Source organism: Protopterus annectens, chromosome 2.part1 (genome assembly GCF_019279795.1).
Source record: "Protopterus annectens isolate FY-2018-M chromosome 2.part1, PAN1.0, whole genome shotgun sequence".
Taxonomy (NCBI): domain Eukaryota; kingdom Metazoa; phylum Chordata; order Ceratodontiformes; family Protopteridae; genus Protopterus; species Protopterus annectens.
In genome coordinates, this window is record NC_056729.1 from 360,150,549 (window position 1) to 360,178,209 (window position 27,661).

General features: G+C 42.1%; 1 protein-coding gene across 2 annotated transcripts in view; it reads left to right on the forward strand.

Moving 5' to 3' along the window:
- TAPT1 (transmembrane anterior posterior transformation 1) overlaps window positions 1-27,661 on the forward strand; it is a 1,296,801-nt gene that overhangs the window by 551,703 nt on the left and 717,437 nt on the right. For both annotated transcript variants that reach the window (XM_044062200.1, XM_044062199.1), the window contains exon 4: window positions 14,896-15,058. In XM_044062200.1, coding sequence (XP_043918135.1) covers window positions 14,896-15,058 — 163 coding nt within the window. The remainder of the gene's footprint in view (window positions 1-14,895; window positions 15,059-27,661) is intronic.

A 27,661-nucleotide genomic window follows, 5' to 3' on the forward strand; every position in this document is an offset into this window, starting at 1 on the left:
AAAGCTGCTCTAGATGTCTTGTGAGGTTATTAAAAGGGCGTTGTAATCTATAATGGTCTAATGAGTGAAAGAGGGAACAATGACCCTTTTTTTTTTTCCTGGATGAGAAACCTTTAGATGAGGTGTGCCACGAGAAGGATTTCCTGACTACTGTGGCGATGTGATTATCAAAGAAGACCTGTCCTAAAGTCTCTTATCACTTTCGTGTTAAGTAGACTACCACCCATGTGGGAGCTCATGGGTACAGAGTTTTTACCAAAGGGGATGACAATGCACTTTTAAGCATTGGAGCTTGAGGCCATGGCTTGACTTCTTTGAGGCAGTCACCAAAGCCGTAGATGAGGGTAAGGTGGTTCACACAGCCTATCTTGACCTCGCCAAGGCTTTCAACACCATCCCCCATTCTGGAATTGTAGCTAAACTCACTAAACTAGGTATAAATCCCTATGTCACAAGATGGGTTGCCAACTGGCTCACTGACAGAGAACCCACACTGTAAAAGTTGCACACTCCAAATCTGACCTCAAACCAGTGACAAGTGGAGTACCACAGGGTTCAGTCCTGGGACCTATCCTGTTTGGTATCTACTTCTCTGAAGTACAGGCTAACACAGAAGGCCTCTGGCTAACGAAGTTCGCAGATGACTGCAAACTAGGAGCTATAGTCGAGTCCCCAAATGATGTGGAAATCCAACAGAAGGCCCTCGCTGAGACAGATGCCTGGTGTCAGAGCCATGGCCTCAAGCTCAATGCCAAAAAGTGCATTGTCATCCCCTTTGGTAAAAACTCTGTACCCATGAACTACTACATAGACAGCAGTCTACTTAACACCGAATATGTGATAAGAGACCTTGGGACCCAGGTGGACAGTAGTCTGTCCTTTGATAGTCACATCGCCACAGTAGTCAGGAAGTCCTTCTACGTGGCACACCTCATCATAAAAGGGTTCTCATCCAGGAAAAAGAGGTCATTGTTCCCCTCTACTCGACACTCATTAGATCCATTATAGAGTGCAACGCTCCTTTTGGAATGTACCTCACAAGGCATCTGCAGCAGCTGGAAATACCACAGAAGTACCTCACAAAGAGGATTACTGGCCTCAAGCAAATGCCCTACACTGACCATCTCAAAAAACTCCAGCTTTACTCCGTAGCATATCGCCTACTCCGAGGTGATCTCTGCCTAACATATAAAGCTATGTCAAACCCAGAGCTGTTGGACATGCTATACCTAAAGAAATCTCAATCCCTCCGAGCTACACGCTCTAGGGACCTAAACCTTGTCACCACAATAAACAGGACATGCTGGAGTGATAGATTCCTGTCCCAGAGACTTCCCATACCCTAGAACAGGCTACCCATCTATGTCAAGCAAAGTTCTTCATTAGCACTCTTCAAGAAAAATCTTGATGAGTGGATGGGAAATAGGAAATACACCCCGGGATCACTTCTGTGTCTCTGCTCGACAGTGGCACAGGAAAATAACTTTCTTGGGTGGCGTAAGCCAGGGGACCTTGTTGGCTAGGTCGTAGGCCCTCGGGCCGATAGCCTAGTACCTACCGATGAACCTATATGTAAATATGCATACACACGTGTGTGTGTGTGTGTGTGTGTGTGTGTGTGTGTGTGTGTGTGTGTGTGTGTGTGTGTGTGTGTGTGTGTATATATATATATATATATATATATATATGTATGTATGCATGTATATATATATATATATATATATATATATATATATATATATATATATATATAATGTATCTATGTATAATTTTATATGGCAGTCATACCTTTCATGTGTGAACTCAACTTTTATTGATGTTCAACCACCTCTCTAAGAATACTCCAGACACTGTAATCTATGCTCTACTAACAGTGTACTTCCCACCTATTTCTCTTCCATTCCTGCTAAACCTCAATATGCAACATTCAAATTTTTAACCCTCAACTAATAATTGCTTTCCCTTTAATTGTGAACTCTTCTCTTGCCTCTATCACTTAATTATTGTACAAATAGTTATCTATACTACTTTGTAAATATGTTTATGAACTGTCTTGCCATTATGCATTTGTACTTTTTCTCATTACTTTGTATTATTTCATTTTTGTTTAATTGCTTGTGATGTGGAGCTCTTCTCCCCAGGCCTCCACTCAAAACGGGCTCTTTGAGCCCAGTGGACATCGCCGGTAATCAAACTAGAAATAAATATATACATAGATATATATATAGATATATATATATATATATATATATATATATATATATATATATATATATATAGATTCACTATACAATCTCGAAATACTGAAATGTCGAATTTCAGTATTTCGAGACTGAATAGTCGAAAACCCATATACACGACAACCCAAAATCACGAATACCACAACCAGGACCATTCACACACACACAAAGCAGGACATAATCACACACACATACACCTACCTACCTAACTAAATAAACATAACGCACACAAACACAACTAACCTTCCTGTAAGCAGGATGCCAATCCCCCCTGCACCCCCCCACTTATATATTCTAACTCCGAGGTCGCACTAAACACACAAAAAACACGCACTCACACACACTAAAATCCACACCCAATATCCTCAAACACACAACACTTACCTGAAACTCCAGATAAATCCACAAACCTCGCCACACATCACGAACTCGATACCACGATAGCGGCGGATTTGACATTTGCGGATTCAGCATAGTGTAGTTTTGAGTATCTGCACTTTCCACTATTCAGTCTCGAAGCACTGAATTTTGACATTTCAGTACGTAGAGATTGTCTAATGTAGCCATAGATATATATGTGTGTGTATATTTATATATATATATATATATATATATATATATATATATATATATATATATATATATATATTACACATATGCATACAAAACCTTTATAATACTGCTAGAAAGCAAAAAACAAAGACAAACCCAAATGGTAAGAGTTGCTTACATTAGTCATAAGTAAAGAGGGTGTAAGATTATTCCTTGAAAAAATGCTTCAGCTAACTCTGCAGGCAGTATTTCGCACTGACTTTTATATATATATAAAAAAAAAAGTCTGTGTGCGAGTGTGTATGTGCGCGTGTGTGCACGTGTGTGTGCGCTCGCATGTGTGCGTGTTTGTGCACGCGTGTGTGTGTAAATGGGGGGCTGGCTTTAAATTCTGTGAGATTCATCAAAGTGAAGAACTGCTGATGCATCCTCTGTTACAGGGTGCAGTTGAGTTCATTAAAAGGAGGAATAAAGATAGGGATGGTAGTTTTGATAGAAATGAATTATTTCATACACAGCAGTACAGTAGGCCTTTGTCAAGGCATGAACTGATATGCATACACAACAGTTTTTTTGTGCAGCACAGTAATGTAGCCAGTAGTACAGCTCACAGCTTTGTAAAGTGTGCTATTGAAAGGCAGTGAGCATCATCAGCTTTGGAGAGGTTTTGAAAAAGGTTGTATGGAAATCGTTTTAACTAACTGAAGCATTATTGAGCTAACAATCAAATGATAGATGTAGCAGAATCTTGCTGCATAACTTTGACTATACTGACTGACTGACTTGAACTGCAATCAACAATGCTGCGAGTAGATATTTTTACTGAGGTGCCTTTGTTTTGTAAGGCAGTGCTATCATGTAAATCATGTTAGGAAAAAGCAAGAGTATTCAGAGAGAACTAATGCAGCTGTGGGAAGAACATGCACAACTCCACGAAGGCAGCAACCACAAGTCAGAAATCTGACTAGATACATTTTATAAATTAAAAAAAAATTATTCATGTTATACTTTTAGTACATGGGTGAGTATCTGCTGTTGGACATTTCTTCGTATATAGCTACTTACTGAGTCTGCACAGTTTTCCCCCGCTATTAACACCATAAAATCAGTAATTAAACTGATGCACCTTTTTTTTAAGTAAGTGTAGTCAGTTTCCGCGTTCATAGAAAATTAGATGCACATTAATTTTTTTCTACCTCATACCGAATGTATGTTCATAAAGTGTATTCATTTATGACCGAAATGTTGACTGTCTTCTTATTAGTAAATAAATAGGCCTCCTAACTAAATCTCACTTCTGTATCTGCAGCATATGAGATAATGTGGTAATTAGCTTTGAATACTAGCCATGAGCGGACTAGAACAAAAATTTGACTCTTGTAAGCTGAATGGGTGTGGCCAACTAGAAATGGGTAGGGTTAACTTCACAAGGCGAAGCTATGGTACAGTTGGATCAACACGGTGATTGTGCTTACCATTTTACATAAAATAACTGCTCAGTCACTAGTGCACATGCTGAATTATTTAGTCTACCATATACTAGACTAAATCGCATTTCAGAGCTAATGAAATGTTTGTTATGTTATAACATCACAAAACCTAAACATCTCTAAACAGTGAAAAATAGTTGGTCTTGACTGCATAAAACTATTATGAGTACACATGATGTAGGTTCATAGGTTCGTACTAGGCTATCTGCCCAAGGGCATTTATAAGCCTAGCCCAGAGTTTTGTGGCTTTCGCCACCCCTTTAGTTTGAAGAAAAATATGCCCATTATTTTGCTGTGCCTCTGTCAAGCAGTGACACTGAGGTAATCCCTGGGGTATATCTGCGATCTCCCATCCATTGGTCAAGATTTCTCTTGAACAAGGCCAGCGAGGTGCTCTGCCTCACATGTACCGGAATTTTGTTCCACAGCATAGGGAGTCTCTGGGTGATGAATCTGTCCCTCCAGCACGTCCTATTAATAACCGTGTCAAGGTTTAAGTCTCCCGCCCTTGTAGTTCTGAGGGATCTAGATTTTTTGAGGTGAAGCATGTTCATCAAATCTGGGTTTGACATGGCCTTGTATGTCAGGCACAGGTCACCTCTGAGCAAGCGGTAAGCGACTGAATAGAGCTGGAGTTCTTTCAGTCGGGCAGCATAAGACATATTTTTGAGATCCTTTATCCTTTTGGTGAGGAACTTTTGGGGCTTTTCCAGCTGCTGCAGGTGTCGGGTCAGATACATTCCGAATGGGGCATTGTACTCAATCATTGGTCTGATGAGTGATGAGTGATGAGTACAGGGGGACAATGACCTCCCTTGATCTAGATGTGAATCCCTTCATGATCAGGTGGGCAATGTACTTTAGCAACGTGAGTGTCAAACAAAAGGTTACTGTCAACCTGGGTCCCCAGATCCCTGATAACTTCTTCTGTGCTCAGTGGATTGCCACCTATATGGTAGCTAGGGGTAACGTTGTTTTTCCCGAAGGGTATGACTATGCATTTCTTGGCGTTTAACTTTAGGCCATGGCTCTGGCACCAGTTATCCGTTTCTGTGAGACCCTTCTGAAGGATATCTGTGTCAGATGTGTTTTCGACTATGGCGCCCAGTTTGCAGTCATCTGCAAACTTTGTCAGCCATAACCCTCCTGTGTATTCATTGTACTGTATCAGGTAATCGGCATTTTGTACAATGCCAAGTGGAAAGTAAGGAGATTTGGAAATCCCACTGTATCATCTTAATTTATTATTCACAATTCAAGGTCACTGCAATGCTTAATGTGCCAGTGGTTTTGAGAGAGAGTGGCACAGGCTTGTATGACAGTTGACTTTACCACAATACACGTTAATCTTGCAAAGCAGAAGTACAACAGTAAACAGCAGGGACAATCAACTCATTTCATTCACAAACATCACCCCCCCCCCCCCCATTACCGAGCAAAAGTATCTGCTTTGACCCTGCCAGTATTAAATGAACATACATGCATTTATGTGTATGCCAGATTGCCTTACACAAATACACATTTTATTTTATTTTATTTTTTTTTTTACTTTTTACCCAGGTTTGTCCAACTGTCTTTAGTTAAAAGTAAAAAAAAAAAAAGGAAAGCTCTCTTCAGCATATGTCCAGGGAGTATACCTCTCAACTGCTTAGCACTAAAAATCTGGACAAAGGTCCAAAAATAGGTGCAGATTTTACACACTTTACTCATGCAAGGCTAGAGTTTCAACAGCAAAACATTCACACACAAAGATTAGGCTAAAAAAATAACATTTCATCCAGAAGTAGCTTTCACAACATATTGCGTACCTAGTATCTGTTTGACCCTTGCCAGGATATTATATAAAAAAAAATCAACAGCAGCCCCTAAAACACATTGCCTCCTAGTCCCTAATATCTTCATAAGTTCATAGGTAGGTACTAGGCTATTGGCCCTAGAGCCTATACAAGCTTGGCTTTCACCACCCAAGAAAATTATTTTCCTGTGCTCCTGTCGGTTCGAGCCACAGAGGTGATCTCCGGGGTGAATTTCCTATTTCCCATCCACTCATCAAGATTTTTTTGGAAGAGTGCTAATGAGGAGCTCTGTTTGACATAGGTAGTCTGTTCCAGAGTATGGGAAATCTCTGGGACAGGAATCTATCCCTCCAGCATGTTCTGTTTATTGTGATGGCAAGGTTTAGGTCCCTAGAGTGTGTAGCTCGGAGGGTTGTGATTTCTTTAAGTGGAGCATGTCCAACAGCTCTGGGTTTGACATAGCTTTGTATGTTAGGAGTAAAGCTGGAGTTTTTTTTAGACTGTCTGCGTAGGGCATCTGTTTGTGGCCAGTAATCCTCTTTGTGAGGTATTTCTGCGGCCTTTCCAGTTGCTCTAGATGTCTTGTGAGGTACATGACAAAAGGGGCGTTGTACTCTATAATGGGTCTAATGAGTGACGAGTAGAGGGGAACAATGATCTCTTTTTTTTCCTGACTACTGTGGCAATGTGATTATCAAAGAAGACCTGTGTCCCAAGGTCTCTTATCACACTTTCGGTGTTAAGTAGACTACCACCTATGTGGGAACTCATGGGTACAGAGTTTTTACCAAAGGGAATGACAATGCACTTTTTGGCATTGAGCTTGAGGCCATGGCTTTGACACCAGGCATCTGTCTCAGTGAGGCCCTTTTGTAGGATGTCCACATCGTTAGGGGTTTCAATTATGGCCCCCTAGTTTGCAGTCATCTGCGAACTTCATTAGCCAAAGACTTCATTAGCCTGTACTTCAGAAAAGTAGATATCAAACAGGAGAGGACCCAGGACTGAACCCTGTGGTACTCCACTTGTGACTGGTCTGACGTCAGATTTGGAGTCTGCTACTTTCACAGTGTGGATTCTGTCATTGAGCCAGTTGGCAACCCATCCTGTGACACAGGGATTTATACCTAGTTTACTGAGTTTATCTATAATTCCAGAGTGGGGGATGGTGTCAAAAGCCTTGGCAAAATCTAGATAGGCTATGTGAACCACCTTACCCTCGTCTATGGCTTTGGTGACTGCTTCAAAGAAGTCAGTCAGGTTTAGGAGACATTATCTGCCTTTTACAAACCAGAACTGGATGGGGTCCAGAGTTTGGAGATTACCAATGTCTTTGTTTATAAGTTCCATGATGATACATTCCATGGCCTTGCAGACCAGGCTTGTTAGGCTAATGGGGCGGTAGTTCCCGGGGTCCATGGTGGCTTCCCCTTTGTGGAGTGGGATAACTGTTGCTGTGCGCCATTCAGTGGGCACAAAGCCTGAGGTGAGGCTATGATTGAACATGGTGCTTAGGTGGGGTGCCAGTTCATTCTGTAGTTCATGTAGAACGCAGCCAGGTATGTTGTCAGGTCCCATGGATGCTGTGTTCTTGGTTTTGGAGAGTGTGGTTTTTACCTGTGCAGTCATTATTACAGGAGCTTTGCATTCTTCTGGTATAGAGATGGGCCCTTTATGGGGTGAGGGGGGTAACGTTAGCACTGAACCAATCTTCCAGGATGTTGGCAATATCACTTGGTTCTGTGTATTTAGTGCCATTGTGCTGTAACTCAGAGCATATCTCAGTGTTGCCATTGAGATTCTTGACATAGCTGTAGAATGCTTTGTGGTTGTCTTTAGAATCAGTGGCGATTTTGTTTTCATAACCAGCTTTGGAGGATTTTATGAGGGATCTCAGCTTCTTACTGAGGCTGACCAGGGAGTTCTTCCAGTCATGGGATTTTACTCTTTTTTTGCAACAGTTTCTTTCTTCTGTTGTAGTGTTTGTTTATGGCAGGGGACCACCAGATTGGCTTCCTTTTTTTGAAGGATTGCACCTTGGTTCTGTTAGGGATAGCATGATCCATGCACTCGTGAAAGTGCTTATAAAGTGCATTTGTGTATCTAGTTAACCCTGCCAGGATATTATATTAAAAGAAAGTCATAAACAGTCCCCAAAACACACAAACCACTAGTATCTGGTTGACCATGCCAGTTTATTATATTAGAAACAGAAAATCATCAACAGTCCCCAAAACACATTTCCTCCCAAGTATCTCGTTAACCCTGCTAGGATATTACCTTCCTGATTGTATTAAATTATATCCCTTGTATAATACAGCATCACTTGTTAGAGCTTGTTTTCTTCCACAACCCTGGCCTTCCACAGACCAGTAGGTCCCTGCTCCATTCCCTATCACTTCGCTCGGTCTCACTATGTCCCCCTACCCCCATTCCTAACCACCCTCATTTCAAATTTCAATTACACTTATACCGAACAAAGCCACACCCACCCACACTCCTCCAATCCATCTCCACCCATCCACACCACACCCTAACTTCCATCTCACCTACTGTACACACTCAGCCTACTCTACTCTTCTACATGACTCCTACCTGACAGCTACAGTTTCTATACTCCTAACCTCTTCCTTAGTCTGTTATCACCTTCCACTTCTCCTTTCCTATATCTAACCACCTTACCCCTTTCTTCACTTATATCACCATGCACTCCTACTTCTATATCTGACCTAATACCTACCCACATTTTCTTTTTCCAGAAACTTTCCATATCTAAGCAGGTAACACCACTCCTCTCAAACATGCCCCCATTGCACAACATCCTTCTCCTTTTATTCTCCATATACCTCTCTCTCCTTCTACAGCTCTCATCACTTCAACCTACATGTATACCCCCCATACCTACATCAACAACATCTACCTACATTCCCATCTCCTACAGCTACTCAACAATCTGCTCTAGTCTATATGACTCTAATATTATTCTACAAAGGAGACCAACAATCCTCTCAACACAATACAGACTTCCTAGGGACCTTGTACAAAACCATGTCAAAGATCCAAAAAGGAAGCTCTATCCAAAGATGCCTTCTAGTTATCCTAACCTAGTCCAGTGTGGTGACAGCCATACTAACCCTCGTCCTTCTCCTCATAACACCCCTAACTCAACAAGATCCCTCAATCTCACAACTATCAACATTCAAAGTATTAGAAACAAAACCCATCTTCAACATGCATGGTTAGGTCAATATAAACCTGACTTCTTAGCCATAACTGCGACTTGGCTAAAACCATACATAAAGGATTCCGAATTCCTTCCCACAAACTATTCCTGCCTCAGATCAGACAGACTCCACAAAAAAGACAGAGGCATCGCCTTATTATATCCAAGTACCTTCTCAGTAATTCCGTATTCTAAGCCCATTCCCTCCTTTTCTAGTGCAGAATTGCTTAGCACCTATTTTAAACTGAATAACTATAAAAACATATGCATTATAGTCATATACATTCTCCCAGGCAACAATATTCCCATTTTAGAATACATCCTTGCCTGGACTACCAATAACATAAAAAATGAAACACTAATCCTAGGTGATGTAAATATTAATTGGTTAGATATCTCCAATAACATTCACTCATTAGACATCAACCTCTGCAGCTATACCCATTTTATTTCTAATATCACCAGACCTGACACTAAGAATAACAAAGGTTCAATCTTGGATTGGATCATGGTTTCCGACCCTGATAAATTATCCTCCTTTGGTACTCTTGCAGACAGTATAAGTGACCACTCTCCAAAATAAGCCTACCACCCTACCTAACAAACACCAGTATAGATACACCCGGAATTTGTCCCAATTCTCCCCAACTATTCTTAATGAAGCTTTTCAAAATACTAACTGGAATCCATTAAAATCTCTCCCTCTTAATGATGCTGTAGAATTTTTCAATACTACATTTCTGACTATCCTGAACTCTCTTGCCCCTCTTCGGTTAAAAAGAGTCAAGACAAAACATGCCAAATGGCTCACTAAGCCAACAAAGCAAATTATGTCCTCTAGGGATAAAGCCTGGAAAGCCTGACTAAAAAACAAAACTCCTGTTACCCTCATCCAATACAAACAACTTTGCAACCAGGCCAAACGTTTAGTTCTCAAAAACAAAAAAGATTTCTTCCAAAGCCTCCAAAACCAACATAATCACAACCCCAAGAAATTCTGGGGAACAATCAACTTCTTACTCCATCCTGGAACAATCCACAACCCCATGCTCTGTTGCAGAAAAAACACCCACTGAATTAGCCTCTCTCTCTCTAATTCTTATTTCATCGATAGTATTGTTAAACTTACTACCACCTTCCCATCCATCAACACTACCCTACCACACCACTTGCCATATCACTTTCATTACCAACTTTCTTACTGCCCCCCATACCTACCTCCACCATACAAAAGCTCCTTCACAAACTAAAACCATGCACCAATGACCCAGATAACCTACCTGCAGAATTCTTACAGCTATCTGCCTCCTCGATTGCATACCCCATCAGTATCCTCCTTAACAGGTCCATTCAGGAATCCTGCATACCTGATATCTGGAAAAAAGCATATTTTCTACCACTTCATAAAGGTGGCAACAACTCTGATATTCCCAACTTTTGGCCCATTGCTATTCTGTCTCCCATCTCAAAAATACTAAAGAAGTGCATTCACACTCAACTCTTTAGCCACATGACTAAAAACCATCTCCTTTCCTCCACTCAACATGGCTTTAGGCCAGGACATAGCACTAACACTGCTCTCATTTCCTTCCTGGACACTGTTAATAAAGCCAGGGATGATGGATCCATAGTCTCCGCACTCTTCCTGGATCTATCAAAGGCATTTGTCACAGTTTCCCACTCCCTTCTGCTTACTAAACTCTCTAACCTTGGTACCTCTCCCTCCACCCTTCAGTGGTTTTCCAGCTATCTCAGTAATAGGCAACAAGCTACCATATGGCAACGCTGCTCCTCTCCTTTCGACAGCACCTGCACAGGAGTCCCCCAGGGTTCCATACTGGGTCCCCTTTTATTTAGTATATTCATCAATGACTTTCATAAAATTCTTACCCACAGTACTGTAATCTAACATGCTGACGATTCTACCATTATCTGCTCTTCCAAATCTGCCTCTACATTGCAGCACCTTACCCAAGAGGCTTTTACCTCAACTGAATCCTGTATGTCACAGAATCATCTTGCCCTTAACCTCAACAAAACCAACCTGATAATATTTACCCCCAAAAAATTCTAGCCCAGTTAATAAGTTTGACTTTTCAGTTGTTCCCAGTACCAAACAGCTTGGTGTCATCATTGACAATAACTTAACTTTTGACCTTCATATCCAGAATAACATCAAAAAAACCCATCAAAAGCTAGGTGCCCTCTATAGGCACAATTACTTTCTCACCTTCTCTGCAAAAAAAGCTCTTGCCTCCTCATTCCTGCTCCCTACACTCTTATACGGTGCCCCCTTCCTAACCAATATTCAGTCCTCCCTAAAAACTAAAGTCAATACATGCTACAATAAAGTTGCCAAATGTGCTACAAATGCTAAATTCTCCTCTCACCACTGTTCCACACTACAACAACTTAATTGGTTGGAACCTCCCCATTACCTCACATACCTACAACTTACTACTGCCTATAAAATCATTTTACTTCCCAGAAATCTGCCCAGCCCTAACTGACAGCTTAACCATCTACCATCCAAATCGACACTTAAGGTCAGAAAACAAAATGCTGCTAAATTCTGATAAACCTAAGCTCTCAGCTGGTCAAATGCGTTGCTCTTTCACTGTCTCCAAGCTTTGGAATAAACTCCTTCCTTCAGTAAGAACCATCAGTAGCTCCACTGCTTTTAAAAACTCCCTTAAACTTCACCACTCCTCACATTGGATATGCACCTGTACCCTTAATCACAATTCCATTACCTGACCCCCTCTCCTAAACCATCTTAGCCCATCTCTACACCTAGACTTTCTTTCACTTCCCTCCTTTACACCTGCTGCTTCTGCTGACACTAGCCAGTGCCATCTCTACTCTAAGCCTTCTGCCTCCTTTTCCTTTATACAATCTTCTCTCTCATCTAACAACCTTACCTGCCATCCACACCTTCTATTTCTATACTTCTACCATGATTTTAACAATTTTCTACCAATGTCACCATGTTATACAATGTTATCACCTCGCTATTGTATTGTAATTCATGCTATATTATTGCATGCTCTTATTCACTTATCTAATGTAGTACCACTGCGTGATATATTCTGTATTATATGTTCTTTTATGTAATTACATGTGGAGCTTTTCTCCCGGGGCCTCCACTGAAAATAAGCTCATCTCTGGCCCAGTGGACTTTCCCAGTAAACAAATGCAATAAATAAATAAATAAATAATGAATAAATTTAGTTTTGAACATTTTTCCAGTAAGCAATAAAAAAATGAACCAATAATGACAGAACTGCCTAGTTCAGAACATTTTAACTATGAAAAGCCACTCAAACTTCTGTTGTTACAGTCTGCAATATCAGTCAGTATGCACATTCTCTGCAGAAGTAAGTCATCTGAATAATTCCACATTAAAGAGCTCTGTAACTAATGAAGTTGTTTGCCAGTAGCAACCTCTTTATATTTAAGTGTTTCATTTACAAAATCAGTGCCTGTTGCCCTTGAAGAATAAATTGCCTATGTTGCATTAAAAAATGGTAAACTGGTAATATTGCAATAAGGAATGGATGGCAAACTTGAAAACAGGTTCATAGTTACTAGGCATCTCATCCAAAGGAGGACAGCAGCACGCTCACCCCTTTTAAAGTACAACAAAGTAACAGCAGTCTTATCTACATGTTGTGGGAGTAGAACACATAGCCTTCTGCATCATAAAGCAAGTATGCTACCTGTTGGCGACAAATATTGCAGTCAAATTCCACGCCACAATAGTGATACTATTTGCTAAACAAAACAGTTGCACATTGTAAGAATTTGCATGTGCAGCAGTAAACTTCTCTTCCCTTGAAGCTCACAGTTCCTTGAAAATGCACTTGAAGCACAGTTCCTTGAAAAATGCAGCCTGGTAGTTGTGGTGGAGGATTCAGGCTCTTGTTTCCTGTAGCTAAGGTACAATGTTTGAGCCTCAGCAAAATTACTAACCACCTGCTAACCCTAACTAGGGTATTTCACACACACACCTCAACCTCTTAATGCAAGAAATCTGGAGAAAGCCTAAAATAAATAATGCTATATTATAGCTATTGCTGTCATGACCTTAGAAAATTGCTAGAATAACCAGTTTTGTGTTGGTATGCATTCTTCTAAAGGATATGAAGTCTAAAACTCAAATCTGTAATTATTTAGCAACTTCAGTACTTATGTGGAACAGACAAAAATATGGGGCAAACGTCTGATCATTCTGTAAAAACCTGGACACTAGAAGGGTATGCCAACCACTTGCCTCCTACATGCACACACACACACACACACACACACACACACACACACACACACACACACACACACACACACACACACACACACACACACACACCCACCTCCATCTTTTATCTTTATTATATACTCACACACACCCCTCCCTCTTACACTCACATACACACACCCTACCTCCCTCTTACACACATACACACACTCTTACCCCCCTTTTAGTTACACACACACACACACACACACACACACACACACACACATACATACACCCTTACCTCTCTCTTAAATGCAGAGACCTACCTATGTCTTACACACACACACACACACACACACCCTTACCTCACTCTTAAACACACAGAGACCTACCTACGTCTTACACACACACACACACACACACACACACACACACACACACACACACACACACACACACACACACACACACATCTCCCTCTTATACCCCCCATACCTCTCAACATGTTAGAGCAAGAAGTCTGGACAAAGCCAAAAATAATGGTAGGGGACAAAGGCCCAAAACTAGGGATACTTTTTAAATATTACTCTTAAAAACTTAGAAAGTTGATAAATAAGTTTTGCATCGTTGTGAATTTTCTGTAGGATAATAAGTCTAAAGCTAAAATGGCTGCCATTAATTTCTGACTTCAGTCCTCAATAATTAGCCACTGATTTGCTAGAAAAACACAATTTTGAAGTACAGACCAAAAATCACACACACACACACACACACACACACACACACACACACACACACACACACACACACACACACACACACACACACACACTCACTCTAGAAAGCAGTAGTATTTAGAGAGAACTCTTGCAGCTGTGGGAAGGCAGACAACAACCAGACGTCATTATTGAACCTTTATGCCAGGAGATGTGAGACTGGGAGCTTGCCACTAAGACACTGCTGCTGCTAAAACATTTTTTTTTATTTCCCTTATATGCCTGTTTGCTTCTGTATGTGATGTTGATAAGTTTTGCTTAATGGTCTATATCTTGCTTAAAGCATTTGTACATTTGTTATGCAGACTGACAAAAATAGTTTGAAGTTCGAGCACATAGTTGTCATAGGTTTGTACAAAATAATGCTGTTCCAAATTAAGTTGAATATTACATGTGCATGTCCACACAAATGTTAAATGGTGTGCTTAACCATCCAGTCCATAATGGATGAGCTGCTGTGTCCATAGGTAAGAACTAATTCCTAGATTGTCATGTGAAATTGGATCACATCCCAGCCCTTTCAGAACTAATGACTTGGTACATCCATAAGTATTTTATTTTGATTGTATGTTTTGTTTCAGTGTCAGACGATTGCTGCAGCCTGCTCAGGTATGTGATGTACTTAAAGGGGTTATAATGGTCATCTGCTATTTCATGATGCACTACGTGGACTACTCTATGATGTACCACCTGATCAGGGGTCAGTCTGTCATCAAGCTATACATCATCTACAATATGCTGGAGGTAATTCTATATGTGGAACACACTATTCATGAGCATTCTTAAAGAGAAATGTGTATATGATGCTGTAAACTTTGCAGCTGTCAAAGTTGTCTTTGCAATAGTGTGCCATGTAGCTCAAGTTCAGGAATAGCGTGTTATAAATCATAATCTGCATTGTGTAATTCTGATTCTGTAGGTGTCCCTTTCAAAGAATTGTGTCCTTTTGCTGGAGAAGCAGAATGTACTTGCTAGATGCGTATATACATTGTTTCAGGGAATAAGTATGTTTACTTGGGGCCTGGAAAATTCTAAGCAGTCAGAATTCATGTAGTTTTAGAGGAAGCATGTAGTTATTTCAGCAGCATGTTAGTCATGTCAGGAGCTTAGATGTACACAAATATGTCCTGTCTGACGTACAAACATTCAAGAAACAACTACAGTGTTGCTTTATAAACCAATAGTTGTTGAAACGTACTCACCTAATATGCCCAATCCTGATGCATTATATATCGGTGATTGTGTATTATAAAGGTATGCATTCATTTGCAATAACAAGTTGATCAGACTTGTTTATATAGCTTTGTGCACTTTTATAACAGTTTTCCTGCTGTCACATTTTTCTGCGTAACATAATCGTAAACATTTACATTCTACAAAACTACATGGTTGCTCCACAAAATCTTGCTTTAGTCTAAACACTTCTGTTGCAGCATACCCTTAGCCAACATACAGTAACTCACAGTAGTTTTGGTTCATATTTTATTATTCTCCCTTTCTATTCATACAACATTGAAATGTTGCCATTACCATGTATGTTTGCCATTTAATTTGGCAGATATGCTGCTAACTCATGTTTTACGTGACGCATCAATTAGCTAGGCTATATTTACCCATGATGTACTTACTGTTATTTTGCATTGCACTGTTTACCTGCAGAATTGTTTTATGGACTTGCCTGACATTCAGTTTAATTAGTGTTAAAGCAAAAAAAATTTTTTTTTAATTCCAGTTTGGTTGTGTTTATTGTACTGATTTTATATTGGAACTTTTCTTCCTGGGCCTCCTCTGAAAATGGACTTGGTACCTAGATGGATATCCTGGCAGTCAAGACTTATATGCATGTACATAAGTAAATGTAAAGAAGTAACACCAAAATTGGGCACTCCACTAAATGTGAGGTTGCTGATCCTTGGAGTTAAGGGAAAATTTCATTTCTCCAAGGCTGAGTGACCTTGAAGTTTTTATGTTTAGAATCATAGGAGTGTGGGGAGTATAAAGGACCTGCCCCTATAAAAACACATTTACTTTTTATTAAGCCACATTGCTACTGTAACATGATTTTTTTTTCATTTTTGATGAGCATGATTATTGTGATTTTAATGTAATCACATTAATTTCTTTGTAGAAGTTCTGTGATTTTTTTTAATCAGTATTGTACCTTGGGTGTATTTGTTTATTTAGTAAATAATGCTTAATACTAAACTTAGACAAATTTTAAGTGGTTAAATTAAAATCATCCGTAAAGTAATTTAAAATTGGTCTTTAGTGACAAATTTAAAATTTAACTGAACCCTAAATGAAAAATTCAAAATTCTAAAATCAGCATAAATTCCCTTGCCAGTGTTTTTGTTAACTGGGTAACCCCACCTGGATACAAGTATGTAATTTTCCTTTTCAGGGGATGACCCGGGAGCACTGTCTGGCTAAGTGATTTGCACAAAGTCGCACAGGAGGCAAATGGAGACTGAGGGAATCAAACCATGAACTACAGAAAGTAGCTCATTAACAGCTGATGGTCTTAAATCCTCTGCACTGCCAAACAAAGTTTACAGTAGATTCTTGGAAAAAGATGGAATCTTGGGGACCTCCTAAAGGACAACTCCATTTCCCTCACTTAAATCTAGAAAACTGGCTGTTTAGAAAGGACTAGGGCAAGACATGAAAACAAAATTCTGCCGGATGTTTCAAGCCAGGCCTTCTAAACAGTGAGCAGCCATACATCTGATGACCTAATCTAATTTGTAGGGCTATAGACTATGGCAGGTGATATCAGAAACCTAGCTAGAATGGGGCAAAGAAGGCAACCACCTTGAGCACATGGTGTTCGTCAGTGCAGTTAGCAGATCTGATCAAAGTATGGACCATTTTCTGTTATGTTTTACTTTACATTAACGTGAGGGCATAAGTGGACCTGATGTTCCTCATTAGAGAGAAGGTAAGTGTTGCCAGATCAGAGTACAGACCTTTTTTTCTATTTTTTGCTCTCACATCAGTGGAGAGAAGGAAGGAGGAGTGCCAGATAAGAGTGTGGACCTTTTTTTTTCTGCTGTGATGTCAGCTGAGGCCATGAATGGACTTGGAGCTCCACACTGGAGAGAAGGGAGGAGGAAGTGCACCAGATCAAAGTACAGATTTTTTTTTTTTAATCAACTTTGTTTTGCAGGGTGCCAGATCATGGAGCAGCACCAGATGAACCAGCTACAGCTCTAGGTGAGGTAGAGAATCTTAAACACTCCAGCACAGGTGTAATATGACACATTCTAAGCATGCCAGTCTTTTTTAAGCGTTAATGTAATAGGTTCATAGGTTCATACTAGGCTATCTGCCCGAGGGCATTTACAAGCCTAGCCCATAGTTTTGTGGCTTACGCCACCCCTTTAGTATGGGGAACTATACCCATTATTTTGCTGTGCCTCTGTTGAGCAGTGACACTGAGGTAATCCCTGGGGTATATCTGCGATCTCCCATCCATTGGTCAAGATTTATCTTGAACAAGGCCAGCGAGGTGCTCTGCCTCACATATACCGGGATTTTATTCCACAGCATAGGGAGTCTTTGGGTGATGAATCTATCCCTCCAGCACGTCCTATTAATAGCCGTGTCGAGGTTTAAGTCTCCGCCCTTGTGACTCTGACAGATCTAGATTTTTGAGGTGAAGCATATTCATCAAATCTGGGTTTGACATGGCCTTGTATGTTAGGCAAAGGTCACCTCTGAGCAAGCGTGGCGACTGAATAGAGCTGGAGTTCTTTCAGTCGGGCAGCATAGGACAGATGTTTGAGACCCTTTATCCTTTTGGTGAGGAACTTTGTGGCCTCTCCAGCTGCTGCAAGTGTCGGGTCAGATACATTCGAATGGGGCATTGTACTCAATCATTGGTCTGATGAGTGATGAGTATAGGGAGACTATGACCTCCCTTGATCTAGATGAGAATCCCTTCATGATAAGGTGGGCAATGTAGAAGGTCTTCCTAACTACTTTAGCTACATGGGTGTCGAATGACAGACTACTATCAACCTGGGTCCCCAGGTCCCTGATAACTTCTTCTGTGCTCAGTGGATTGCCACCTATTTGGTAGCTAGGGGTAACCTTGTTTTTCGAAGGGTATGACTATGCATTTTTGGCATTTAACTTTAGGCCATGGCTCTGGCACCAGTTATCCGTTTCTGTGAGACCCTTCTGAAGGATATCTGTGTCAGATGTGTTTTCTACTATGGCACCCAGTTTGCAGTCATCTGCAAACTTTGTCAGCCATAACCCTCCTGTGTTTGCTAGTACTTGGAAAAGTAGATGCCAAACAAGAGTGGGCCCAGGACTGAGCCCTGTGGTACACCACTTGTGACAGGCTTTGAGTCTGACATGGCGCCAGCAACTCTGACCCTGTGGGTTCTGTCACTCAGCCAGTTTGCAACCCATCTTGTGATGTATGGGTTAACATTTAAGCTGATGAGTTTTTCAATGATACCCGAGTGGGGTATTGTATCGAAGGCCTTCGCCAGATCGAGGTAGGCTGTATGGACTGCCTTTCCCTCATCAATGGCTTTGGTGACTGTTTGAAAAAGTCAACCAAGTTTAGAAGGCATGATCTGCCTTTGACAAAGCCAAACTGGGATGGATCCAAAGTCTGCAAATTCCCTATGTCTTTATTTATGAGGTCCATTATGATCCTCTCCATGGCTTTGCAGATAAGGCTTGTCAAGCTAATGGGCGGTAATTTCCAGGGTCGGTGGAGGCACCGCCTTTGTGAAGTGGGACCACAGTTGCAGTGCGCCACTCCTGGGTGCGTATCCAGAGGTAAGACTATGATTAAACAGCTGTCCTAGCTGTGGGTTTAATTCCTCGTTGAGTTCGTGGAGCACACAGCCGGGGACACCATCAGGTCCCATGGATGCTGTGTTTTTGCTTTGGAGAGAGCAGTTCTCACTTGGGCGTTGGAGATGTTTGGGGGCTGCAATCGCTTGGTATAGATATCTCTCCTTTTGGGGAGGGGAGAAGTTTGCACTGAACCTGTCAGCCAGTATGTTGGCAATGTCTGTAGGATCAGTAATCTTCACATCATTTTGAACTAGTTCTGAGCATATCTGGGAGTTTCCTCCCAGGTTTCTAACATAGCTAAAGAAGGCCTTATGATTGTCTTTTGAGTCTTTAGCTATTTTTCTCTCAAAATTTGCTTTGGATGATTTTATGAGAGCTCTTAGTTTTTACTTATAGTGATCAAGGGTGTCTTACCTTTTAAGGATTTTGCTCTATCTTGTAGTAGCTTCCTCCTTTTGTTGTAGAGTTTGTTTATGGCTGGGGTCCACCAGACTGGACGCTTGCCTTTGGTACAAAGAGTCTTTGTTTTGCTTGGGATTGCCTTATCCATGCAGTCCTGCAGGTGCTGGTAGAAGGCATTTGTAAGTGATTCAGCGGCTTGAGTACTGTTTTCTGCCGGCTCGGGGCCTTAAAGGAGACCACACTAGTCTTTAGAAGTGTGAAGTCGGCTTCGAGAAGTTCTTTACTGTGGTCTTTTTATTTCAGGTGGGGGTGGGATGAGGACCTCCAGCGAGATTAGTTTGTGATCTGATCTCACCAGTGAGGGGTATACTTCTGGTGTTGAACATTGTGCTCCCATGTTCGTGATGATGAGATCAAGTATGTTTTCTCCTCTTGTGGGGATGGTGACTAGTTGTTCCATGGCATTTGAGTTTATGAATTCCAGGAACTTTTGGGCTAGGGTGTTCGGGCTTGAGTAGTGTTCCCAGTCTATATTAGGGTAATTGAAGTCACCTAGTATGATGGTGTTTGGTGATACATTTATCCCCTCTAGTGTTTTCAGGAAGGCCATGTGAGGTTCCTGAGTTTGTGAGGGTGGCCTGTAACATGCTACAATTTGTAGAGCAGTCTTGCCTATGGTTAATTGCACCTGGATGGTCTCCGATGCATCGTGCGTTGCCACCAGTCTTGAGGTGTGGGTGTCTTTGATGAATATGGATACCCCCTCCTTTCTTGGTATTGTCCGGATTTTGGGGCGGAACGCATGATAAGAGGTAAAACCTGATAGTGCTGGGGTGCTCTCAGGAGCCTTGAACCAGGTTTCTGTCACTGCACAGACATCGATGTTCTCCATACTGAGAAGGGCCTCGAGTGCGTGCATTTTGAGATTTAGACTTCTGGCATTGAGCAGCATTACCCTTAGTTTTTCCTTTTTTTGTGTTCTAGGGTGGTAGGTTTAGAATTTGAGCCTTGCCTAAAAAGGCACTATGGGGTGGCAAGAGCCTTTGCCAACATCCGAATCCCAGGGTGACAGGTGCAAGCCGTCCCTTAAGCAGCGTGGCTTGTCCAGCATGTCATCCCAGGCAGACAGACATTGGATCCCCTTTGAATGACACCAGAGTTTAAGCCAATTGTTAAAGCTGATCATCTTATCTCTGTATTGTGGCATCATTCTTGGTGAAGGTAGGATACTGCTCAAGGTCAGGGTCATACCTGCCTGGGCTACATAATCAGAGAGCTCCTCAATGTCTCTTTTCATGTAGTCCAAGGAGGTACGTCTCAGGTCGTTTACACCAGCGTGGACAATGACTGAGTCGTATTTGTACCTGCTGTTGAGAGACCTGAGTGCTTGCGTTATGTGGCGGATTCTAGCACCCGACAGGCAGCTTACTGTGACCTTCTCCTTACTCAGTCTGGTGAGCGGGGCGTCAGTGTGTCTGACTATGGAGTCACCAATGACTAGTGTGTCTGGCATTGTGTTTGGCCTTAAGGGCTGTGACTGTTTGACACTCTGACTGTGAGGTCTATGTGTTGCAGGTGTTGTGTTCTGAGGTGGTGGTTGTTTGGGTGTCTGCTTTGGTGGCCTCTGCTGTTTTGGTAGATTTTTGATCAGAGCCGAGTATGTCTTTGTGTGTTTATGTGTATGATTTGAGGTTGTGATGGTACTATGTGAGACTGGGTCTATAGTGTGTGTGGTAACCTTCTCCTCCTGACTGGTCTTGCCAGTCCTATGTTGAGAGAGCTCAGCCTCCAGTTTGGCCGTATAGTTGCATCTCTCGCATGTATTTGTGTTTTGTGGGAGGAGGAGAGGGTTGTCTGTGTACATGAGGCAATTGTAACATTGCCTCAATATTCCCAGGTTCACCAGCTGAGCAGGAGAGGACACTAGCAACTGATTCCTCGACATGCTAGAAGGACTAGACAAAAAAACTTTAAAAGAGATTCCGGGGGACGTGGGTGACCGAGAAATGGGGGTTTGCCTTTTGGGGTGCTATCTATAAGAGTGCCGTATCAAGGTAATAAGTACTATAGGAGCAAGTGCTAGGTTTAACAGATAGAGAAAAGTCTACTTGGAGTCAAGTAGAGATGATCTTTTTAGGTATTAGAGAAAGTGCTAGTAACAGGGATGCTTAAAGGTAAGATTGAAAAGAATGCACTCTGCAGTGTGCACTAGAGAAGTTAGATATGAAAGTAGGTAACTTGAGTTTTACCTGTTTAAAAAGTTAAGGTTTAGTGGAGAGTTACTATTTTTAAAACAGTAAGATGGACTGAAAAGGGTGGTTACTTTTGTATTTTGGTGCTATGAAATACTGTAGGATGGCCAATAAATTTAAATAATTGAAGGGGTGGGATTTCAAAAGTGATGGTTTTGTGATTACTCACATAAGCCAGTGAAAGTAGAGAGAAATTAGATATATGGTCAGATTAACATAAGAGGCGGGCAACTAGAAAGACAGTGGTATTTAACAAGACAACTTAAATGGGTGGGAGGGAAAAATTCTGCCTGACTCAGAACAGAGAGAGCTGTGGTCTCTTTTGAAGTTTTAATATGCTGTTAGAACAGAATGCAAGCAAAACACAAGATAAAGAAAACAAACTACAGTATTCAAAATATAGAAAGGCAATACAGAAATACAAAAAATAACAGCAAACTAACCTTTCCTTCACAGCAAAGTGTAGCAGAGTCTGGATGAGCCTTTCTGGTAAATGCCAGTCAACCTAACCACAGAATATGCAGATGGGCAAAGTCATCATCTGAAAGCCTAAGGTAATGAGCATTGTAAATAATCAAGATGCCAGTACATTTACCACCATCCCAATGTCTGAAGTTGGCTTACAGCATTTTACTTCATATCTATTCATCAGGTTGAAATAATATGTCTAGACAGCAGTCAGCACCTGGTTCTTCACTGTCAGACCTTCATCAAGAGTAACCCCTGGTTGCCAGTGCGAGAAACAAATTCCAGCTGATTCTGTCTATTAGTAATCCATGGGTAGAGCAGGGGAGTAATGTATGTATGGATGGACAGTAGCGTGAATCAGCATTGCCCTGGTGTTAGCTGGGTTGGGCTTCAGTTAATTAAATGTCATTCCCTCAGGGATAGAATCCTGCCAGTCTTCCATGGATAAAAATTAGGAACATCTTCCAGAGAAAAAAAGGGGTAGAGTTGATTTATGTATAGTGAACTCTTTTACCAGTAACATATATCCTGTGAGTAATAAGGAACCAAATTTGATCTTAGAGTACACCATGGTCCAGTGCATAGGAGCCTGTGGAATTTGACCTAGACACCACATCACCTTGAAGATGAGCTACTAATAAATCAAGGGCTGTACTATTTAGTCCACATAATATTTTCAGAGTTCAAGCAGGATCCCATAATACAATATCAAAATATGCTGAGATCAGGAAAGAACAAGATTAACTATTTTCTGTGATCCCTTACCATCAGGAGGTCTTTAACCATTTGAATGTGTCACCTTCTTACTCTGCATAGGTGTGAATTGAGCCAGCCGTGGTCTAACTAACCATATAACATTAGATGAGAATTCTTCTCCGGGTAGGCCACTTTCTGAATAACTTTTCCAGTAAAAGGAAAGTTAGAAACAGGATGATAATTCTCTAGAAAGTTCGCATCCAAAGATGATTTCTTAAGGACTGGGGGTGATCAGAGCCTCCTTCAATGAGAAAGGAAATGGTTTAGTGAGGCTGAAACTAAACAGAGTACACCTTCTCTTAGAGAATTAAGGTAAAATGTTCATCATTCAGTCATTGTTGTGGTATCATAAAGCTATCGGGTGTTTGACCAGTACATAAAAGCCTTTGGGTGCTTTCTTTGTGCTCCCTATATCATGAGTGTACTGGTTTATAAGGGGAGATACAGGTGCCAAAAGTCTGAATTTTCTTGCTGTTGAAGAGTTCAGTCCGATGTTTCTCCTGCACTACAACTTCCAGTTTGGCATTTGGCTTGTATATCCACTTTCTGTCAGACAAGTATCTCTTTGGGACTTTCCTTTATTTTTTGATTAAGGTTATGGTAATTTTTTTTTCTATCTAGCAGAAGGAGAAAATACCTGTGTAGTTGGCAAAATTCATACAAGGATTCCCACACAGCTTGTGTATTTTGTCTGAGAAATCACACAAAGTCCATTCATGTGATGTTAATTTTACCTCTAAGACTGTTCACAGTGAGTTTAATAGCCTTATTTTTTTTTTTTTTTAGAAAACAACATTTTAAAGCCCTCACTCAGTCTTCCAGGGCTACTTACTCCTCTTCATCTGATCCCTTTCAGCTGTGAAAAGGAAGGAAACCACTAAAGAGGATACTGAAGGAGCCTTTCCTTTGACCTCATTTTTCTGGTCTAGACCAAATAATCCACAGTACCCAACACAGAGCACCCAGACTGTCAGTCTGAAGGTGCTGTCTGTTAGGAATACAGTGCTTCCACTAAGACCCAACATCAGACACTTGCCAAGAAGGGAGAATATAGTCTTCTTTTGTCTGAAGGGCTGAATGGTATGCCTCATATGTTATTATGAGAGGAAGTAACAGGCTCCCTCATAGAGATCCCAATGTCCGATATGTCCCGAATGATCAAACTGGATACTCCCAGGAAGAAATCTCAAAAGACTAAACACCTCCCCCTTCCACTCCTACCAGTGCCGAGGTCACCAAAAGAGTGGTACAAATTTATAAAAGGGCTCTTCAGAGCATTTCAGTCTATACCTTCCTCAACACCAGTTCCCCCTTGTTCTAAGGTAGGAACATCCCTTTCTTATGAGGAAGATTTTCTTTCAGCCTCATTAGAGGAAAGGTTAGATTGTGTGTCTCTGGTTTCCTCTCCAGTACCTCATGAATCAGAATCTGAGGGAAATCATCTCCACTGATTCTGAAGTTGAGGAGATATCATTTTCAGATACCATTATGAAAAATGAAGGCTCCGTTTTAATGGCAGGGGAAAAATTATTTCAGAAGCTCAGAGGTATTATGATTTTCTTAATGTTGATTCTCCCAAACCACTGGAAATACCACCAGTTCTGGGGGCTTTTGGAAGATTCTTTTCACCGCTGCATGTTGAACTCCTGATGCTCATCCAACTTTTCCCAAGAAGTCTAGTAGGCTATGTAAGGTGCCCAAGTCCCACAAATACATTTTTATAAATCCATTTGCAGTTTATGCTGCCATTTCTATGGATAAGGGTGGGGCAGCCAAGTTTTAGACCTTATCCATCCCCATTCCAGTGAAAAGATTCACTGGACATTTGATAAGTCTGACAAAAAGGTCTATACTTCCTCAACCCTGGTGTGCAGAGCTATTAAGTGACAAACACATATGGCCAAATACCTCCTTGGTATGTTTACAGATATTTCACAAGTATCTAACCTGCCTACCTCACATTCCAAATTCTTTATGTCCAGTATGCTTTCATCTGCACCTCAGGTCTCAAAGCACACCTTCAAGTGTTCCTGTGATGCAGTTGATTCTGTTTCTAGACCTACGACCACAAGATCAGTAACGTGTAGATATGTCTGGCTTAGGCTCCCGAGTTTCCCTAAAGATGTTAGGTCCAAGATTCTCTGTGCCCCCTTCAAGAAGGATGTCCTTTTTAGTAGATGCTCTGCGGAAGTCTTAAAGTGCTTAGATGAAAGGGTTTACGTAATGAAGGGGGGGGTAAAATGTTATCTGAAGTAGGAACTTCATTTGTCAGCAACCTTTGGGATACAGATCCGATCTGGGATCCGAGCCGGCAACTTTTACCACAGCATAGATCTGAGCTCCTAGCTCCTCCCTTTACCCATAATCCCCTGCCAACCCTAACTGACCTCAGATCTAGTTTGCTGCGCTTCAAGCCTATAAGCTGGATTTTGAGCTCCTGGCAATTTCAAAGGTTTTGTGAGAAAAAACTTAGAATGTTTTTGTACTTTCTTATGTGATTGTGTGAGTTTTAGTTTCCCTCTTACATATCTTTTTTTGTAAAAATTTTCCTCCCTACCCTCGCTGGTTCGTAGTGTATGTTTGTGGTGTGTGTAGGGGACTAGTGAGTGTGTTTTTCCCTTCAACATGTCGGAGGCCCCTAAAGACATCTTTTCAAAATGCACCGAGTGTCGCCATAAGCTTTCACAGGCGGATGGCACTGCAAGTTAGTGCAGGGTTGAACACCTCTCCTCGGGATGCACGATTTGTGCAGTGTTCAACCCCAGGGCACTTAAGACCGGAGGTCGAAGCTGATTCTGGCGGGCCTTTTGCTCCCGGACTCTGCTCTGGCCTCCGGTTCTTCGGTGGCCACTACCCAGCCCTTGGTGGTAGCCACCCCTGCCTCCCTTCCTCCGGTCGGGACTCAACCTCCCGTTTTGGCTCCAGAGGAGAGGGAGGCCGGAAAAACCAAAAGGAAGGAGAAGCACCATAAGCGATCTCTCTCTCCTGAACTTGGCAGTACCCAAAGAAAAGTTCCGAATGGTCACCTTAAAATCTATTCTCCCCCTATTACGGGAGAACGATTGGATGAGCTCTATAGACCTCAAGGATGCATACTACCACATTCTAGTGGACAGACGCTCCAGGAGGTTCCTCCGCTTCCGGCTGGGAGCCAGTCACTTTCAATTCAGGGCCCTTCCCTTCGGTCTCACCTCAGCCCCCAGGGTGTTCACCAAAGTCTTGGCGGTCATAGCGGCCCACCTGAGGCTTCAGGGAATTCAGGTCTTTCCGTACCTGGATGACTGGCTCCTCATCACCCCAACAAGGCATCTGCTCCGTTCGGGCAGGGAGTACTTCCTCGACCTTGCTCCACGTCTAGGGTTAACTATCAACATGACCAAATCTTCTCTAGTCCCCTCACAGGTGATAGATTTTATAGGGGCGAGATTGGATTCCAGGATAATGATTGCCTTCTTAACTCCCAATCGGCTTCAGAACCTGAGGTTGCATGTCAAGGCATTCTCATTCTTCCTGCTCCACCTGCGGAATTGATCCTGAGGGCTCTAGGGTCCATGGCGGCAGCTATTCCTCTACTTCCCCTAGCCCGCCTAAATATGAGGGTACTGCAATGGACCCTCCAAGTACAATGGTCCTTGTCTCGCAACCCCCTGTCCCATCCTATTCCCCTAAGCAGGGCTTGCAGAACGTCGCTCATGTGGTGGCTCCGGTCCCCGAGTCTCCACAAGGGACGACCATTATCGATGCCTTCCCCCGTCGCCACAGTGACCACGGACGCCTCTCGTCTGGGGTGGGGGGGCACTATTCAGGCAGAACGGTCCAAGGCATGTGGAACGACACAGAGACCTCTTTGCATATCAATGTCCTAGAGATGAGGGCGGTGCTTTTGATGTTGCAGGCACTTCACAGCCTTCTACCGATTGGGACAATTGCAGTACAAACGGACAACATGTCAGTTGTCTGGTACATCAACAAACAGGGGGGAACCAGGTCTTATCCCCTTTGTCGCGAGGCCATGAGAGTGTGGAAATGGGCGATTTCCACCAACCACTTTCTTATTGCAATGCACATTCCGGGACGGTCCAACATCCTAGCAGACAGGCTCAGTCGTTCGATTCTGACTCCGTATGAATGGTCTCTCAATCCTCTAGTAGCGAAACAAATATTTGCCCTATGGGGGCAACCCTGTTGCGATCTTTTGCCTCTCCTTCAAATACCAAATGCAACAGTTACTTCGCTCTAATCCCCCCTCAGGGGGAGTCCCCGAGAGACTCTCTAGTACATGCTTGGCCTCCCGGTCTCCTTTACGCTTATCCTCCTTTGCCCATGATGCTGAAACTCCTACAGAAAGCCAGTCGGCTGGGGAGCAAAATGATCCTCATTGTCCCATTCTGGCCTCGTCAAACATGGTTCCCGTACCTGTGGTCTCACCTAATTCATCCACCATGGATTCTGAATCCACTCCCGGATCTCATTACCCACCCTCTGGGTCTCCCGGCCCCCAACCTGGTCAACATCAAGCTGACGGCTTAGTTGCTCCAGTTCCACTCCTGATTAGGACTCCCGGAATCTCCTCACCAGTCAAAGCCATCCTAGTAGCAGCACATAAACCTTCCACCAGAAGAGTTTACCGAAGCAAGTGGAAATGTTTCTC